General features: G+C 40.6%; 1 protein-coding gene across 1 annotated transcript; it reads left to right on the top strand.

The window, feature by feature from the left end:
• The first annotated feature begins 100 nt into the window (after positions 1-100).
• On the top strand, positions 101-18470 carry arhgap25 (Rho GTPase activating protein 25). Its single transcript, XM_015003023.2, has 11 exons — positions 101-679; positions 6491-6693; positions 7224-7311; positions 7472-7585; positions 12109-12313; positions 14053-14185; positions 14274-14347; positions 14910-15031; positions 16240-16394; positions 16846-17390; positions 17490-18470. The coding sequence occupies exons 1-11, from the start codon at positions 616-618 to the stop codon at positions 17689-17691; spliced, it is 1905 nt and encodes a 634-aa protein (XP_014858509.2). The 5' UTR covers positions 101-615; the 3' UTR covers positions 17692-18470.
• The last annotated feature ends 1377 nt before the right edge of the window (positions 18471-19847 follow it).

The following is a 19847-nucleotide window of genomic DNA, read 5'->3' as shown; positions in this document are numbered from 1 at the left end:
TTTTGTGGTCATCTTCCCCATTTTGAAACTTATTTGGTCGATTTCCTCTCACCAGCCTCTATAAAAAGTTCTCATTTTGTTTGATGATGGAGACCTTTCTGTCGGTGGCGGAGTAGGCTTTCACCTTTTAGAGAAGTGGGTATGCAGATATAGTAGCTGGATGGATTTGTGCCCCTGCAGCCCAAGTGGTGAGGCAACATGCTCTCTGAACCAGTCATAACAAGAGGCATAAAACCATTTCCTTTAAGAAGACGCTGGTGGTGGTTTCTTCTTCTTTTCTTCTCTTGACGCCGGTGAACATTAGTCACTTGAAGACTCTGCACAGCAAATCCACTTCCCCCCCTCCCAGCCACTTGGTCAGCTTCATGAAGACGGGCACTAACATGGAAACGCAGGCGACATGAAGAGATGAGTTACAAGCTGCTACCTGGAGGAAAAGAAAAAAAAACAGAGCAATTAACACACAGGAAACAGGAAGTGTGATCTGCATTATCATCAGTTTGCGTGCTTTAATGTGTGCGTGCGAAAGAGTGTGTGTGTGGTGTGTGTATGTGCGCGTGTTTTAGCAAAAAGGTGCATGTGGGAACTTAAGCACCTTACCTGTGCCGTTGGAGAATGTCTCTGAAACTACCTCGGAACTGGGACTTCAGCACCTTCAAGACTGAGACGGCTCGGATAGGTAAGGCTGGGTGGCGTCGCCGGCTGTCATATGGGATGCGAGGCTTCCTCTCTGAATGCTTCACACACACTATGGGTAGTTTGAGCAGTTTGTCGTCTAGAAACAAAGAAAAAACAATGGAAGGTCCTTCATTATTTGCTTCTCTGTTGTCTTTAAGCTTTTGGGATTTGACACACAAGTATGACGTGTGTGTGTGTGTGTGTGTGTGTGTGTGTGTGTGTGTGTGTGTGTGTGTGTGTGTGAGAGGTAGAAAAAAAAAAAAAAAGACCGCCGGATTGTGCCTCCAGCGTTCTCAATGTGGGTTTCTTCCGTGGTTGAGCCGTCTACGCTGATGATAACCAGATTTACTTTTAGAACCTCACCTGCAACGCAAATCACTGTTATTCATTTTCTACCATTCTCTGTTTTGGACGCGTAGGACTATTTAAAGTGTTTTGCAAGTGGTTCACCATTTCCACGTTTGTGTGTTTTTGCAGAACTGTCTGCGCAGAGTATGTCAGAGTCACTGACACCACACTGAGCTGTGTTTGCACAGGGAGAACTCTGTGAGGTAGCTTGCCTTAGTTCCTCTCACGACACAGCGGTTGCAACATCCACACAAGCGTTGGTCCTGAAGCGGCGGCGTTTCTGCCTTCGCTCTAATCGGGTTTTACAATCAGCCCCAACTGGAGGTTCGGCACAGTGGAAGGAAGTAGCTGCTCTCATTCGTGTTCACTTTATCTACTTCTAAAGTCGCTTCCACTGCCAACTGTGTCGTGGTCTTAAGTCTTTCACTTTATTGAGGGATACAGTTCTTAAATGCTCATGACCGTCAACTTGTTTCCATCAGACCGTGACGGGTGACTGATTTGTTGACTTAGAAGTTCACTGATCCTGGCTGTCAGCAGGAAACTGATGCAAGAGCTTAGTTTCTGCAAAAGTAGCTCTACCTACCTGTACATATGAGCTTACAGTGGTGTGTGTGTACTTACACTTGTTTATGTTGCCTCTTTAGGACCTCTTAGCAATCACTTACGTACCCAGGTTCAAAGGATGCTTTCATCCAGCCCGGTGCTGATGCAGTGGAATATTGTTTTTGGGATGACAGGTTGAGCTTAGGGTATGTGGCAAGGCTAGGTGTCGCACAAATGAATGGAAGTCTATACCGTTTCCTTATACGGATAGAAATGAAAACCTGTGTGTGTGTGTCTGAACGTATTTGTACAATCATGCTACATAATGTCCTTTCATGAGAATCTGAGAGGTCAAGTTCAGACCTTTGGGAGTGAATGTTGCAAACCTGACACAGGATTTCCTGATGATTTTATTCAGCATTGCAGGAACTGTTCAGTGAATGTTTTGACATTTTGCAACATCCACTTGCAGGTAGACTGTGTGACGTTTATAATAATAATAAAAAAAGTTGTTTTTTTTACGTAGAAACTGTCATATCATGATGGCATATCATGATGGCATAGTTCAAGATAATCTGAGACAGAATCGAACTCCTCCTCCTCCCAATGCTGTTATCGTCTGAAGAAATGCACCGATCAGAGCTAATCAATCAATCAATCAGCCTAGAGCACCTGCTGCTAAATGTGCTAATGTTACAGCTTACTGTTAATGGAAAACAGTTATATGCTGTCATCAGTGGTCATGCTAACTAGCCTTAGCATTGGTGACAGGCTATGTAGTGTTGTACCAGTTGTAGCTTAGCACAGATCAAGCCAGACGGGACGAGCATAGCAGTGATTGACAGAGCTAAGACCCTCCTTCTTACTCTAATTGGTTGTTTTTGATTAAATTATGCATATTTCATTCATGTACGCGCTGCTAAATATGCTAATGGCAGAGAAACAACTTAATGTTACAGGAAACCATTTATTCATCATCCTCAGTGGCCATGCTGACTGGCCTTAGAATTCATGACAAGCTCTGTTTTAGGAACTCGCTGTAGCGTAGCACAGAGAAAGAGGGAGAGGTTGAGCAGCCTGTACATGAGGACGATTGACAGCACTAACACCCTCCTCCTGTCTGATTGGTTGTTTCTGACCGAGCTAGAGGAGCTCAGTTTTTTTCACAGATTATTTGTAAGTTACATACCCAAGATTTAAATGATTGTTCTTATCCTGTGGCGTCTTTCAAAAGTATTAAAACCCCTTTATCAAACAAATTTTGTGTGCCTTTCTCTTATATTCATGCTGATATATCTAAATAACAATAATTAATGAATAGAGGAGGGAATATTAGGATAATTTGTTGAAAGGAAAACTACTAGCTGAACAAGCCACAAAGTTGCCTTGTGCATTATACAAGAGGAAAGATTAAAAAAAGAAAAACCAAACAAAAAACCCTATTGCTAACAGAAAGTGGTAGGAAGTCCTGTCTGCAGATTGCCACAAGCCAAGTAGAGAACACAACAGGCTGGTCTGCCCAACATGCAACTTTGTGGCTTACACACAAAATGCTGCATGTGGTGGACAACTAACACTGCACACTGAACACATTGAGAAACAGGCAGGTGGCAGCATCATGCTGTGGGTCCTATTACTTATTTATTTACTGAGGGTCAAGGTTAGAGGAAGATGCACAGAGCTCAATAAACAGCTTTGGTGGAGGAAAAACCTTTTACAGCATGAGACTGAGCTGAAGGTTCTAGACTCTACACAGGCAGCGTAGGAAAAAATTGGTTTCACATGCTAATTATTATTAAGTTCATAATCTGTGTTAGTTCATAATTATAAATGAGCATTTATGTACCAACCTCGATGCAGCTGTAATTGCAAACATTTTATTCATAGTGGCTATTCATGCCAACATTTTACATTTTTATTTGTAAACATAAAACAGAAAACCATTCATTATTCTGTTTCAACATCACATTATGTAAGTGTTGCTTTGTGTGATTTAACCCCTATAAAATGCATCAATGTGTTAAAGTGTCAAAATCTGAAAAAGGTGAAGATGATTACTTTTGCTTGGTGATGTTCCTACAGTTGCTATCTGTTAAACAGGAAGCAGTCTGATAACGTCGGCTTTTGAAATGCAGCATTCAGTGTGGTGTGTTCCTTTTTTCCTGATGTGTGTGCTTACCGCAGACAAATAATGTGGTTTGAGTAAAGGCAGGGGCTGGGACACCTGTAGAAGTTTAGGAAAGAGAAAACAGCTGAGACATTAAGAACAGATGTTTTGTTTTTGTCTGCAAATTAAAGTCATATGCTGAGGTACTTGATCCTCCATCATGGCCGTCCATAAAGCACAGATAGTTTACATTAGGGATGGATGATGTATTGGCACTAACATCGGTATCAAGGACAAGGATATTAGTCATTAATGATCATGTTTGTATCGGTCTGATAAATAAAGCTGGGCTGACATTAATAACCAACATTTATTCCCCATCTTGTTGCCTTTTGTTTTTGAAGGGGAAGCAGAGGAGGTTGGTCATGTGATAAGGATGTCGATGGAGTGTAGGATTGTGGGTAGTTTAACTGAAGCAGCGAAGCCATGTGGAAGTCAGCGGTGTGTTTGTCTACTTCAAGGTGTCGAATGGCAGTGAAACATATATAATATCTGAAATTCATGTGTATATCAGTTATTGGCCAGAGCAACAGCATGTTGTATATCGATATCAGTCCAAACGTTCATATTGGTGCAACATAAGTTTAAATATAGAGAAATAGGAATCTAAACGAACAGCATGATCTGTATTTTCTCACTCAAAAAATATATTTATCCCCAATTTTGAAGTGTTTACAACCATATTTACTTGTATCCATATTCGCTGTCCACCTCATTGCTCCAGATCACCAAACTGCTAAAATTGACTTTATACACTGATGATGGTAAAAACATTGTTACAGGCTAAATAGAGGAGCCATGTTGTGATGACTTCCTGAAGGCAGGAGTTTTTAAAGTGACAGAGGCCCTATTTCAAAGTTGAACTTCTTTTAAGTTATATATGATATACATAGAATTTCTTTTAACAACCTAAGTTAACATAGTCACTTGATTGTGCTATAAAATGTCATTATGTGACACAATGCTGCCCCTTTAACCCTTTAATGGGCATGTTTGTCTTAGAGAGGTCAAAGTGATAATGTCAAGGCCGCCGTGACACAGCGGGTCCAGTTTGAAGCCAGGCTGTGTGTGGGGTCATGGTTTGATCCCAGCACTGTTCAAGTCAGACCAAAGGACTCACAGCCTCGTAGGTGGAGACCTTCAAAGCATAGAGCGAGCCTCCGGCAGGGATGTTACAACTTCCTGTTTACCCCTGAGCCGCCCTACTTCTTCTTCTTCTTCTCCTCTTGTCATCTTGTCATCTTGCTCAAGAAGACACGGTGGCTTTGAGAATAACTGAGGGAAGCTGGCTCAGTCTGAATCCATTATCTCCATGGTCCCACCACCCTGGGTGTTATTCAGGCGGTCTCCAACCAACCGTGTCTTCTTATAGCACGTACAATTCCTCCACTTCTTCTTCACTGTCCCTTTAAACCAGCGGGGTCCAAACTTTTGTTGATGTCACGTTGAAAGTACAACGGGGGCCACAGAATGTTTTGTATTTTTACTTTTAATTGTAATAACCAAAACAATTTTATATTATTTTTTCCCCATCTGTTCAACAATAATGTAAGCACGGAATATTTCAATAAAATAAGGAAGATTTATGTCAACAAGGGATCTGTAAATAATTGTAGATTTAAAATATAAAAAAGCCTCTTGCAGGTTTGCCAGAGTAAAAAAACAAACAACAAATCATATTCTACACTGGTTTCCAGTAATAAGAACAGGAAATGGCTTGTTTTATTTTGCCAAGTGTATTAAATGACAGAGCCTAAGTCTGCAATTTTGGTTGCTTGTTGCCCCTTTTACTGTTCAGATTCAATTCAAAGTAAAATCCTGGATAAATACTTTGTGTTGCACATTATGCTCTGCAAAATCACAAATTGCAACAGTCTTTTTTTCTCATTTCTAGCGCGACTATCTTATTAAACTTGAATTAAGACAAAACTAACTTGTAACTAGTAACTATTCAGCAAGATATAGAAGTTTGTTTAATGTCAATAATTCTAGTTCTGTTGGCAGATTATTTCCCTTATTCAAGGCATTTATTTCCACAAGAAATTACACCAAAAATACTTGAGACGATTTTGTTTTTGCAGTGCATTTGACCATTCTAAGACTTTTAATTGTCTGTAACTTTTTTAAAAGCCTGGTATCAGTGGAAATTGAACCAGACATTGTTTTAAATGCCTTTCTGGATCCAACTGCCTGGCAAATTTACATCATTCTTGAATTGTGATCAAGGGCCGCCCCAAGTTTGTTGCTGATGGCCCATGAGCTGCGCTTTGGACACTCCTGCTGTGAACCTCCAGATAACGGCTTCTTAAGCAGTAGAGCTCTTTAACTTGTCAGAGTTTTCCTGGAAGGTTCATGCTTTAAAATGTTAATCATACTGAAGTGTTAATACATCAGGCTTGATGTGCAACGACGACGGCCCGGTCGGGGCCTATGGTCTGACCTCTCACCGGCATTTTTCTGATCACCACTTGTTTCTACAGAGCAATCAGAGCTGAGCTCGCACAGCTCTCAACAGGAAACAGCTCAGCTAACAGCATCAGCAGCTTCCTTTCAGCTTCGACTGAACAGAAATAGGTTATAGTCAGTCAGTCGCTGATGCATATTCATACAAGAGAAGAGGAAGTGCCGGCGGCGCAGCTGAATGCCCCCCGGGTGTTTTTGATAGTATTTTGCAGTGTGGAGGGCGGGGGGTGGCAGAGGTTTGCAAGGCAGGCCGGTAACACCGAGCGCTTTCTTGTGGTGTCGCGGCAGCCCGATCCAAGAGCGTGATTCCTGGAGAGGGAGCCCCCGGGTCGGGCTCGCCGTGCTCCCCCAGGTCCATGGAGATGCCCCTGAAGGCCGGCTGGCTCAAGAAGCAACAGAGGTCGTTGGTGAAGAACTGGCAGCAGCGCTACTTCGTGCTAAGAGGAAGCACTCTGACCTACCACAAAGATGACAAAGAGACCACTGTGCAGGTGGGTGGCAGTCCCCAAGCTTTACCTGAGCAAAAAGTATTAGAATGTCGATAGAATATGTTGTAATTGTCAAGTAAAATGAAAAAACTTTTTAAATATTTATCTGTTTATTCTGTTGAGCTTAGCTGTGTGTGAGATGTACTTTTAATCATTTCCAATCAACACCACAAACATTTTTAGCTGCCTTAACACACTTCCTGGACACAAATTACTGATGCTTGAGATGCTTGACTTTGACTTTGTGTATTCCTGACCGTGTAAAATGCATCATGTAGCTGATCGTGTGCTGGCTAGAAGTGGACGTGTAGCGTGAAACCACAGCCACTAATAGTTGCATCAAAAACTTTAATTTTCTCAACCTCGGCTGCTAACAGCTGTATGTGAACGCAGATGTTTATGCTGTAGGAAGCTGAGAAAGTCTGCTCAAAATATAAATATCTCCTTTCACGTGTAATGTAAATGTGAGGCTAAAATACGAGGTTTTTTAATATCACTTCTACTTTGTTTGGACTCTTCTTTCTGGCCAACAGGGAGTCATCCAGCTGCGCTTCAGTAAAGTCAACGAACTCACACCAAGTTCAGATGATGCTGGAAAGTACCTCTTTGAGATCACACCACGTAAGCGTTTAGTAAACCCTGATGGAGAATGCTTTTGTTGCAACGCTAAGAAATTTTGGAGACAAATTTTGTCGCAAGACTTTCTGCATTATAAAAAAAAACCCACTGTAACATCCACAAAATTGTTCACGAGGGGAAAAAAATGACTGAAATGTTTCAGATTCGACCGGAGACAGAGAGCGGTGTCCGTACGTGCTCATGGCCAGCTCCCAAAGCGATCTGGACGACTGGGTCCGAACGCTGCGCCGAGTCATCGGAATGCCGACGAGTGCAGGTCGGTGGAAATCTTTGACTTTCCGAAGCGATTCAATGCTCAAGCACACGCTCAGTGACAAAAAACAGCTATCGAGTTAAGAAACTGGAAGGAGTAGTCGGATTGAGACATCACTTTTTTGCTGACTCGGGTTTTGGACAAAGCTGACGAATCCTGGAAGGGCACCAGAGGTCACAGGGGGCATCATGGGTGAAAGAATAGTGTTTACAGGCAGCTCAACAGATATTTTGTATTATTTTGATTTTGGTGCCTTAGACTCTCATTGTGTTACAACTAAAACAGATTTCTCAATATTGGCAAAAATTTCAATCAAAAATGTACAACATGATCTTGGTTCTTTCATTTAAAGCAAAAAAGGTAACAATTATTGCAACAGCTGCTAAAAATTTATGTATATAAATATAATGCATTAATTCTGATATATGTACTCTGGCTTTCTATAATGTTTGTTATTTTGGTTTTAATAAAACCAACACTAAACACTCCATACATTCACTAACTTTTTACTTTCCAAGTTTCTAACACAAGTATATATGCTGCCAGGATTACCTTATTTTCTCTTTCCACGTGTTTTTATGTCCATGTTGTTTTATGCATTTCTGCATTTTTTTATTTTGTGGATGACTGCCACCATCCACAAAATGGTGTTTTGCCTGCCACCATGTATCTGGGAGAAATTATTTCCATTTATTTTCAAAGAGGGGTTCTGCAAAGTAGCTATCAGAACTCAGTATCTTACTTGTGGAAGTTTTCTCAAAGTGAGATTGCAATAAAAACTAGAACTTGTGTTAGCATAGAGCTAATTTCCAAAACCATAGAGAGTAAAGTGTAAAATAAGATAGAACACAATCTATCTGATGGTGCGGAAATGATAACTGCTCTATGCTGTCATCACATCCTGATCGTGATTGTTGCCATGACACAAACAGAACAAGGAAAGGACACAACTTTACAGATCAGGGATTGAGAGATCACCGTGAGAAAGCCTTAGCTTCCAAAACTCTCACTCAACCTTTCAATTTTCAAAGATAAATTTAATAAAGGAGGAAAAAATAAACTTTGACTGAAGAGGATCGAAACCAGTGTTTCTCCACCCTGGTCCTCACCGCCCCCCTGCTCTGGATGTTTTTAGATGTACCTCTATTCCAGAACAGCTGATTCAAATGATTGCATGACCATCAAGTACTGCAGAAGCCTGTTAATCACCCAGAAATACAATTCAGGTGTGTGGCAAAAGGGAAATACCTAAAACATGCAAGACAGGGGGACGGTGAGGACCAGGGTTGAGAAATACTGATCTAAACCTTTGCTGAACTTGTAAACTTTCAAACTCAATACAGGGTGTCAAAGTCATGACTTATTTTGCCCAAGATTCTCATCTAAAGAGTTGAATATTTGCCGTTTCTGGATCTCAGTCAAATTCCTGCCTTTGACGCTTGGTGATGGTCAAATGAACATCTGCACACATCAGTCCCTACACATAAAATAATGTGGACTCACTCTTTGAAAATGTTCCAGCTGTTCAGCATCTCATTCATTGCCTGCTTATGTTCTCTGAACGACCCATGAGAGAGCTGAAGACGCATCACAACCTTCACTTATATCTAGCCATTTGGAAACAGTGGCGACCCCAAGGGGTGGTCATGCAGTGCCCTGGGCACCATAGAAAAAAAAATAAAAATTATAAAAATATATATATACATAAGTTCTATATATCTAGCCACATTGATACACTGATAACTTGGCATGCAACAGTAGGAAGCTGGAATCAAACTCACAACCCTTAGCATCCATGCGGTATAGTCACCCAAGTGTGTTGCTTTATATTACTTCCTTCCATAGTTAGTTAGCTCTTACGCTACAGCTGCATGAACTATTTGAACTGCTAACTTAGCAAGTAACAAACTCAACAGATGTTTTATTTTTTAAATAGTTCCAAATTGCCAACATGCTAACCAAAATAACTGGTTCCCTCATCGCTAAACCACAGGTGAAATATTTTACCGTGAAGATGACATGTGGCTAACTGTTCAGCAGGGATTTGACTGCAGCTAGCTTCTCTGATGAGCTAATTCAGAAAAACCGTGACAGAAACCCCATAACGGCTCCAGCACACGCAATTTCACATATTGACAATGTTGTTTGGCTAAAATAGGCACCAACAAACTCAAACTCAGCAATGGTGAGCTACTGTTGCTAAGGTTGCCAGTGAAGAATTAGCTTAAACCGGTATTAGCATAAGCTCATGTTAATTTCTCCTTCCTTCTACAAACACACTTCTATAAAATTGTTTACAACAGATAATTACTTCACAGAAGTTTGCTCACAAAAGAACAAACCTACCCTCTAATATGAACTCTGAGAAAGTTTTTGAACAATAGATGTTTGTGTACATTCTTCATTGTGATAAGCAAAGCTGACAGCTTCTGCTAGGTAATTATAAATGTGACATTTCATGCAGAGGCTAATGACACCATCCTCTTGTATTTAAAGATTCAACCACATTTATAAATGGAGTGATATATTGTTATAGTAAACGAAGAGCTGTTTGTTGAGTAACAATGATATTCAGTTGCTAATTTGAGTCAGTGTTGAAGGTCAGAGTTTTCATTGTTCTCTTTTCCATTCTGCAAGTTTTCCTTTTAGAGTACAGATGGATTTATAGAGGTTTACACAAACAAAGGTGGATTCTAGCTACTAAATAATCAGCTAGTGGTTGCTCTGGATTTTGCAACAAATTAGCATCAAATAACAAACCAAAGATGCAAACACAACAATTACAAGTCAAGAACTTCAAAGACTCTATCTGTAAGTACGTGCAGCAAACAACAAATTCAGTTTGGTTTATTTATGTAGCACTAATTAACAAAAAATCTCAAATCAAGGCATTTTGTAAAAGACAGTTTCAATTCAGTCACACATACTTTCCAATTCGTCCTAGTTATCAAACAGTGCTTTAAGCTCAGTTTATTCAAATTATTTTATAAAGTTTTCTGTCTGAGTTATTGACCCAAACAAAGTCCTATTTGAGGTTTACCACAAGCCTTCAGAGAGGCGGAGCAAATGTGTAGAAGAAGACGCTCTCAGATGTTATCAAATAGAACATGTTGTTGCTGAACACTTATACTGCACACTACACTGGAAACACTTTTCTTCATCGGGGACATCAGGGTTGAGGAGGAATGAAGTCTAATACAGAGCAGTGGTAAATGTAAAACCTGTTGGATGCTATAAAAAAGACTGAGGCAGAAGTCTTCTAATCTGACTCAGCTTCCACAAGTTTTTTTTAAATTAGTATAAAATTTTATTAATTTTTTTTCAAAATTTTGCACATCGAAAATCTCTCGTCAGCTACGTCCGCTAGGCAGCAAAAAGACTTACTGAATTAGGAGCAGCTTGAAAAACATAACTAAAAACAAGGAACCGCTTTTATGAAAGCAATCAAAATCTTAATTCTGGCTAAATGCTTAAAATAAAGAGTAGTGTGGGTGTAGCCAGTGTGCACAACGACAAAACAGACTTCAAATCCTCTCTACGCGTTTGAGACACAGGCTTTTCTACCTGTTAGCCTCTACCAACTACAACTGGACTTCCAGTGTCTTTACAAAAGGCAGCTACACTGCGCTTTTAAAAATAACTGTTTTCTTGTCTATATTCACAACAATAAAGGGAAGTGGGGAAAAAATAGAGTGGACAAAAACACCCATGAGAGTCACATGCTAATAGAGTTCCATCTGCCATAAAGTATTTGCCCCTTTCTAGATTATAAAGTTGAGGCTTTACACATTTGTTAAAACTGTCACTACAATGTGACGGTATGAGACAGATAATCCGCAAAAAAATAAATAAATATAATAAATAAACCTCCTCTTCCTCTTCCCAACAGTCCTATTGCCATCTGCAGAAATACGCCGCTCAGTCAGACAGAAAATCAGAATCCGTTCACACTCTCCCTCTTGTTCTCTGCTACACTAAAGCTAGTTCACCACAACATAGCCTGCAATGACTGCTAATGCTAGTTAGCATGGCCACCAACGACAGCGGATAAAGAGTTTTCCTGTAATGATAAGTTGTTTCTCCGCCATTAGCACGTTGAACTTGTGGTACACAAGAGTGACTGACAGAGATTAGACCCTCCTCCTGGCTCTGATTGGTTGTTTTTGATCGGGAGCGATGCGTTTCTTCAGATGGCAATAGAAGCGTTGGAAGAAGGCAGAGAATAAATTTTTTTGGCAGATATATATATATTACTGACTTGATATTTTAAGCTCAAGTAAGCTTGAGCTTAAAATAACAACTATCATTCACCATCACAATATCGTGTTGGATTGATGTTAGCTCTACGTCAGATGGACCATATGGGACACCTGGCAATACTTTTACGTTTTTCCGTCACAGGGATCAATAGGATGTGGACTTTTGAGTTCTTTTTGATAAGCAGTGGTTTTCATCTTTCATGCTAGTTTTGCCCACTCTCTTCCTTGCTGAATGATGAACTCTGACCTGTGCTCCCTCTCCAACAGTGTTCGGAAAGAGTCTCATAGACACTTTAACGTATGAGCAGCGCTTCGGGCCTCACACAGTACCAATCCTGGTACAGAAGTGTGCAGAGTTCATCATAGAGCACGGGCTGGAAGAGGAGGGAATCTTCCGCCTTCCCGGTCAGGACAACGCTGTCAGACAGTTTAGAGACGCCTTTGACGCAGGAGAAAGGCCTTCCTTTCCGAGGTAATGTGCTGACGACTCAATGCATATTCACAATGTTGTCAGAACTTCTAGGGATAAAAATGTGGTTGTGACCAAACTACGCTAGAAATTTCTGTAGCATGCCTAAGACTACCCTGCGTAGAAAATCTATGAGAAGAAAGCCACTGCCTTAAAAGGAGACATCAGCATCAACGTTTCATGTAGAAGAGAAAAAAAAAACAAGGAGGAAAGAGAGAGAAGTAGAAAGAGACTGAAAGATTTCGGAGTTCTCTGAGCTGAGGGCGAGACCACATCCTGTTCTAGTCTACAGTGCTGTCAGAGGAGCTTGTGATGTTGAGTCTGTCAGAATGTCCACTTGTCCCCAACGTTCTGCCTGAACTCTCTAGCATGTCAGGGTAAAAAGCTGCAGCCAGGGTCAAAGGCTCTAAAACCACCAGTAAAACAGGTTGAGTCTAAGGGAGCAAAACAGGAGGCGAGAAAATGATGTGGTCTTTACCAGGTTCTATTATTTAACACACTGGCATATTTAGGAAGCAAAGAGGAAGCCAAAATAGATACACAGTGTATAAATACAAAACCCAAAGTACATACACAATTCAGTAAAATGCAAAGTCATCTATAGCAGAAGGTCATTTTACTGCTAAACAATCCCACATCATCATCTGCTGTGTTTTTCAGTGGGTGTGATATCCTGTGCTTGGGTTTCTTTAATCTTGTCACTCACTTTTTAAAAATGAATTTAGATGGAGCTCTGAAGCAGTTCTGGTGCCATATTCTTTTTTTAAAAAGAAGAGTCTCTCTTCCAGAATGTTTCCAAACATGTCCAGCCGTTTTCCAGTTGCTCTGTCAGGAAATTTAACACCGAACTTAACTGACGACTGCAGAGTTTAGGAGACTTTAAGCTGTCTTGTGATCCAATCAGATTAAGTAATAATCTGAAATGACTCCCAATTGTGAACCAAGTTCAAATCGTCTGGAGCAGTGGGTCCCTGTGTGCGCAATTATTGTGCTGCGCTTGTTACGGTCTAATGAACTGGACCCTACGGAAGCAGCTTTGAGTGTCCAAACAAGCACTATAAACATTTTATGCATCACTATTATTACAAACTTTCTATCTTCAACAGTGCGTCTACTCCTCTGTTTAGATGATAATTAGTAGATTAACACAACGTTACATTGTGCATTCTCGTTTGGTTTTCTCTGTGCTGTTATTGCAGGCTTGTCAAGCAAACTGTTTTAGCTCGACCCTGAACAAATTTTGGATTTGGTTCAAATTCTAGACAGTATCAAAAGTATTAAATTATTTGAACCTACCTTGCAACGCCTCTCCAAATCTGTCTCTTGTGGGCGTTCGCTGTAATGAGTAATAATTACAGCAAACGTACAGCGAGTAATATAATGCACTAACTATGCATTATATTACTCGCTGTAATGAGTAATGCAGTAATGACCTGCTTTCAGGTCATTACTGCATTAAGTATTTGAAACCTGGTAGACAATGTGTTTTAGGGGTTTTTTCTGTTACCATGACAATGTTTTGTCATCTACATTTTAGCAACACTACCAATACATCATCATAACAATGCTTGTTTAAAAGTCTCCAAACATATTTATTTAACTTTTGTATGACTAAAAGTCTTGAGAAGGCATTTGAAATCCACATTAGCATAAAATCACCCAGCAATACTTACCCTTTTATAATGCTGGATTGTTTAAATGGACAATAATGAGATCACGCTCACTGAATATTGTTTCCACAGTGACACAGATGTCCACACGGTGGCGTCGCTGCTCAAACTGTACCTGCGTGAGCTGCCTGAACCTGTGGTGCCGTGGTCTCAGTACCAGGACTTCCTGGACTGCACTAACTTGCTGGATACAAGGAGCAAAGAGGTGTGCTGCTACGACGGTGAATGTGTCGGCAAATTCAGCCTTAAATATTTGAAACAAGCTTTGACCTATGGTTGATATGTCCCTGCAGGGCTGGGAGAAGCTGGAGCAACAAGTAGCTCTTCTCCCCAGAGCCAACTACAACATTCTCAGTTATGTCTGTCGGTGAGTAGCAGTAATAATAATGATTAGAAACTTGATTTAAAAAAGGGACAGTGCGCAACTCAAACATAAATGCCACAATTTGAGACGTACCAGATTAAAGCCATAATTCCCATCTGCAATCGTGACCCTCACACCAGACGGGTAAAAACAGCTGCCACGCATAAGTATTCATCCCCGTTGAACTTTTCACATTTTTGTCCAGTTATATGCAAGGTTCATTGATTTCATTGGCATTTTAAGGGATGGGCTCAACCCAACACGGAGCATAATTGTGGTTTCAGCTTCCAGGTTGAACTTTCTAGTGACCTGCATATTGCACATTAAATCTGAGTCAGACTGGGTGGGGAGCATCTGATTCTCAGTTGACTTAAGGTCTGGCTTCATAACCTTACTGTGCGTTAATCTCCTCAGAATTATGCACTACTTTGGGTTTCTCACCTAAAGTCCCGATAAAATATGTTTGTGGTTGTGATATGGTAACGTGATAAAGTTCAGGGGATGTGAATAGTTTTGCTGTGTAATCCAGACATGCTAACGACCAGACACATGCCGTCCTTGTCAGGTTTTTATTTCAGGTGCAGCAACACTCTGATGTGAATAAGATGAATGTGGAGAACCTGGCAACTGTGATGGGAATCAACCTGCTCAAACCTCAGCTAGAAGATCCGATGACCGTTATGAAGGGTGAGAACATCTTAAAACTCACTGGCCTCCCTTACGTTCTCACAGATCTTGTCACTGTAATTCAGCACTGAAATTATTTATTGGTGTTTTGGCTTTAAACTGTTGTGACCTCTACAAATGTTATGCAGAAGCCCTTAAAATAATTCTGACTCTTTGGGAAAACAAAATAAGAAAAAAACAACAACTTTGGTTTCTGTTAACTTGCAACATAAAAACATTACCAGCAGCCACAAGTGAGCTAAGCCGGTTGTGGCTTAGCTCACCCATCTGACTGATATTACATTGTCTTATTATGGAGTGAACTGATTCAGCATATGCATGCTCATCAGTGCGCAATAATGTAAATGGGACTTTTAGATGGAAATCGCTTTAACACAGAAGGTTTATTTCTTTCAATCAAGTTATATTTTGAAATGAATATTGGTTTAGAACACGACTGAACTGTGCTACTTGATTCGTATCAAGTAGGGTTTGAGGGAACCCTGATGGTTCCCTCAAACCATCAGGGGCCACCCATGAACGTTTGGGTTTTAACACAGGCAGTAGATCTAAATTTTTATTTGTTTATTTACAATGCAATACCATTACATTTGACAAATTCAGTAATGTTCAAGTATGGTAAATTGCTTAACATTTCAAATTCAAAAGAAATGGGAAATTTATTTAGCAAAGTGTGAAGTACAATATATATATATATATATATATATATATATATATATATATATATATATATATATATATATATATATATATATATATATATATATATATTTATTTATTTATTTTTAATTGTTGTGTTACCATAGAAACAATCTGGTCCTACAAGTTCAAATTTTCAGCCAAGGCTAACGGTGCGTTCACACCAAACGTGTGTTGAGCATCAGGTGTGTCTGGTTTACATTCAAAGTCTTTGTGGTGGCGCGTCGAGGGCTGTTGTGGCATGTTTCGAGCATCTAGCGTGGCGCGATAGGGTTACTGGTGTGAACGCACTATAATAAACTCCAGTCCCTCCTCAGATTCCACTAAATCTGTCTTTAAACGCTGTTAAAGGTGTTGATACTCCTGACAGCAAGACGGGGCCCCAAGTCTAATTCTGCTCGAGGCCCCATTCAACCTTGCGTCCACCCGGGGAACGACAAAGTTCTCAAAAGTTTGATGAGGAAACACTCAGAAGACAATTTGTTACATTTATCTGATTTTCTTCACAGCAACTCCTCAGATCCAGAACTTGATGAGAGTGATGATCAAGCAGCACGAAACTCTGTTTCCTGTCTCCAAAGACGTTCTTCCAGCTTCCCCTTCAAACAAGGCTGACAGTCAGAAGAATGCCCCTCGGAGCTTTGTGGGCTGGGAATCTGCCGAGGTATGGACTAGACTTGCATAACACAGGTTGCATCATCACCTTCCAACCATCACATTTAAGACACGCAAATCGCTTTCAGCTGTATCTGTTATTGATGCATTTTATTACCGAGGGAATCAGGCTTCTTGCTGCACCTCTTATGCTACCTGCACCCTGAGGGTAGTATCAGTAGATGTTAATTAGTGGGTTGGTTAAGTCTTGTTCTGTTGAATTTGTGATGCTTTGTTGATTCAATAACAAGGAGTGTGGAAAGAAATACTGTTTTTTTGGTGCTTTTCGAGACCAGAACCAAATAAATTCTAATGCTGTTTATGTTTGGATTAAAATAAAGCTCACTGTCCAGCCAACTGTTCATGACGATGAACCACATAAAAATTTCTCCTCCTCTGTTCCAAAATGTCTAATTTATTGACCACATGTGGTTCAAACTAACCTTATCTGTTTTGCTCAGCTGGGAGATGCGTCTATGTCTGAGTCTCCAGAGGAGGAGGACATCGACAGTCCAGGTCCACTAAGAAGTGACTTCCTCCACAAGCCGGTCGTCCAGGACCCGACGTCGCCAGGCGCGGACGACTGGCCCAGCAGTCCCCGCAAGCGCACCCAAACCCTGCCCACCTTCAACTGCCCCCTCACCGGGATGGCAGCCAAGGCGGACGCCCTCAACAGGTGGAGCCGCATCCACGAGAGCGGCGAAGAGAAGAGCGGGACTTTGTCTGAGGACATTTTCAAAATCCTGGACCTGCGGACTTCGGGGTCGTTTTTCGGAGGAACTCAGATGAGCGTCCAGGAGGATGGGAGCAGGTTAACAGAGCGGAGGGGAAGTGACCACACGAGTTCTTCTTCCACCGCCGCCCCCCAGAAACCTGAGAGCAGCCTTCAGCCTGCGCGGGTGCTGACTCACCAAAAGAGCGTGGACAGCCTGATGGCGAACAGAGCAGTGCAGCAGGTCAACAGCAAGCCAGATCAGAAGGAGGACCCTGAACAGCTTGCTAAAACGTAAGTTCAGCCTATAGTTAGAACTTTCTTAATGTAAAACAAGCATTCCCACATGCCTACTTCCCATATGAACAGACTATCTCTCTCTGATTCCTGCAGGATAGAACAGCAGAACAAGGAGCTGAAGGCCGCTGTGGCAGAGCTCCAGGCTGCTCTGGAGGCAGAGCGCCGCCGTGTGGCTGCTCTAGAGATCTGCTTGAAGAATGCTGAACGCAGCAGAGACCAGGCCCAGAAACGCAACGACGAGCTGCAAAGAGACATTCAGCAATTCCTCGTCCGAGAAAAACAAGCTTCAACTTAAAAAAGAAAAAAAGGAGCTTGTCCGATAGTCTGTATTTTCTAAGTCTGATAACATTACCAGAGCTAATTTAATAGCGGCAGTTTGATACTGCTGGAATATTTTATTAGAGATAAGTTATTGGTTCATGTGCTTGTGCTTCTAAGAAAAATCTTATTGTCTTAAGAGGTTTTATACTTGAGAAGATGCATCCTTACCGTTCAGTCACTGTTATCTGGGGCAGCATTGGCACAGAGCGCAGGGGGCAGGAAGAGCCACACCTGGAAGTAATGACTTTAACGCATGACTGGGCAACACGACTCTGAAAGCCATCTAATCAGATTCAACAGGACTGCGTAAAAGCTGCTGTCTATGTCAATATCTGTCTCTTCTTTCGTAAGTTAGTGAAAAGCACAAATTAAAGCTTTTTTAATGAATATGAATATTAGACGTAAGGGAAGGTGTGGATTTATATTTTTTCAATAAATTATGCACAGTTTACATGTCAACTATAAGAGTTCACATCTGCCTGATGAATCTGTTTAACGTGAAATAAAGCTCAGCTCTCCCTGTAGCGTTTTTATTTCATTTGTTGTGTTGCATCTTATCCTAAGCAATAGTTAAGAAAGAGTAGTTTAAAGGTATCAGTCAGGGGAACGATACAAACATTTCCAAAAACCTTGTGCCAGATGTTTTATCATTTAATGAAAGCAAACCTTGAATAATGGGCCACAATTTCTAACAGTGTTTTGTGTGGAAACAATACCACACCTACATGTTGAATAAAACATACTGTGCATTTTTGTGCGTGTTTGTGAATGAAATTATTTGTAAACTGTTCCAAATACCAGTCAGAACTTTAAGGTTGGAGTTTAACTTTACAGAAAACAGCATCAACGCCCAAACTAACTAAGGAATTTGCTTCACAAGACAAAAATGGAATGGCCTAGACAAAGTCCAGAACTAAATGTGACAGTTTTTTTTATGCTTTGATAAAGGTGGCTGTGGACAAGAGACAGATTTGGAGAGGCTTTACAAGGTAGGTTTGAAAAAATATTTCCAAGTAAAGACGGATGGATCCCACCAAACAAGACAGAAAACGAATCAAAATGTACTTCAAGAATTTTATTCCACGTCAGATTAGACTGTTTTGTTTTTAACAACATATGTCACATTAACAGAGGTCTCGTTTTTCATATCACAAAACCTTGTCATTTAAAATGGGACTTCGGCGATCCACTGTAATTTTACCCCAACTTTCATTTCATCACACTGTTTTTGATTTCTAGACGTGTTTATCAGTATTTGTGCTCTGTAGGCATAATTGAACAGCTGTTGTCTGCAAGAAGTAATACATTACTTCATGCTGCAAACTCATTATCAAATGGAAGAACAAAAAAATTGCTCTAACTGTAAACATCGGGGAGATTTCAGCAGCTGCAAACTATGTCTTTCCCCCAGGCACAGTTGGAAAAGTCATAAACAGAGACTGAACACATTAACCACAGACAAGATAGCACTTGAAGGTTTGTGGATATGTAATTAGAAGGCAAGTGGGGCTTAAAATCACTGTTTTTTTTTTTGTTTGTTTGGTTTTTTTTTTACATTATTTTGCTATTCCACTGCCCTAAAACATGAATGGATGTTTTAAAATCTTCAAAAGATAAAACATGCCTATACTATGTTTGCAATAAGCACTGCATTGTTTTTCCAGCTTTATTACTGACTATATGCATGCACCATGATGGTCCATGATGGGCTTTTAACATGTTAACCATGCTATTATTTTAAAAAGATTAACGTGTCAATATTACATAATGCAGATTAATCGCATTACTTAAAAAGAGGGTTACACAGTTCAAAGAATGCGACCAACAATGCAGAGTCGCAAACGCGAGTGAAAAGATGAGAAAGGAGAATCAGACTGGTGAGCTCAGCGGCAAATTTGGTTTCAAAAAACACAGCGGTTACAAACCGCGTCCCGTACACAGAGGCCATAGACCTAGATAAGTCTGTCCCGACTTCGAATCCTGTCCTCGGTTCCTTTCCCACATGTATTTCCCCTCTTCCTGTCAGATTACTGGCAAATAAAATTTTATACTGGCAAAAAAACTTAAAAACAAAAAAAAATAAAAATACTGCAATGGACATTTGGATAAAACCAGGATGGTGTGCAGCTT

This window comes from Poecilia mexicana, unplaced genomic scaffold (genome assembly GCF_051168715.1).
Source record: "Poecilia mexicana isolate PSO_F unplaced genomic scaffold, ASM5116871v1 scaffold_9, whole genome shotgun sequence".
Classification (NCBI taxonomy): Eukaryota; Metazoa; Chordata; class Actinopteri; order Cyprinodontiformes; family Poeciliidae; genus Poecilia; species Poecilia mexicana.
Note: the sequence above shows the minus strand (reverse complement) of the source record. Positions and strands in the feature narration are given on the sequence as shown.

Bases quoted from the DNA above. Each gene is read 5' to 3' on its own strand.
- arhgap25 (XM_015003023.2), top strand. From the start codon at position 616: ATGTCTCTGAAACTACCTCGGAACTGGGACTTCAGCACCTTCAAGACT. The intron at 7,586-12,108 runs GTCGGTGGAAAT...CCTCTCCAACAG, and splicing joins CGGAATGCCGACGAGTGCAG to TGTTCGGAAAGAGTCTCATA. The intron at 16,395-16,845 runs GTATGGACTAGA...TGTTTTGCTCAG, and splicing joins TGGGCTGGGAATCTGCCGAG to CTGGGAGATGCGTCTATGTC.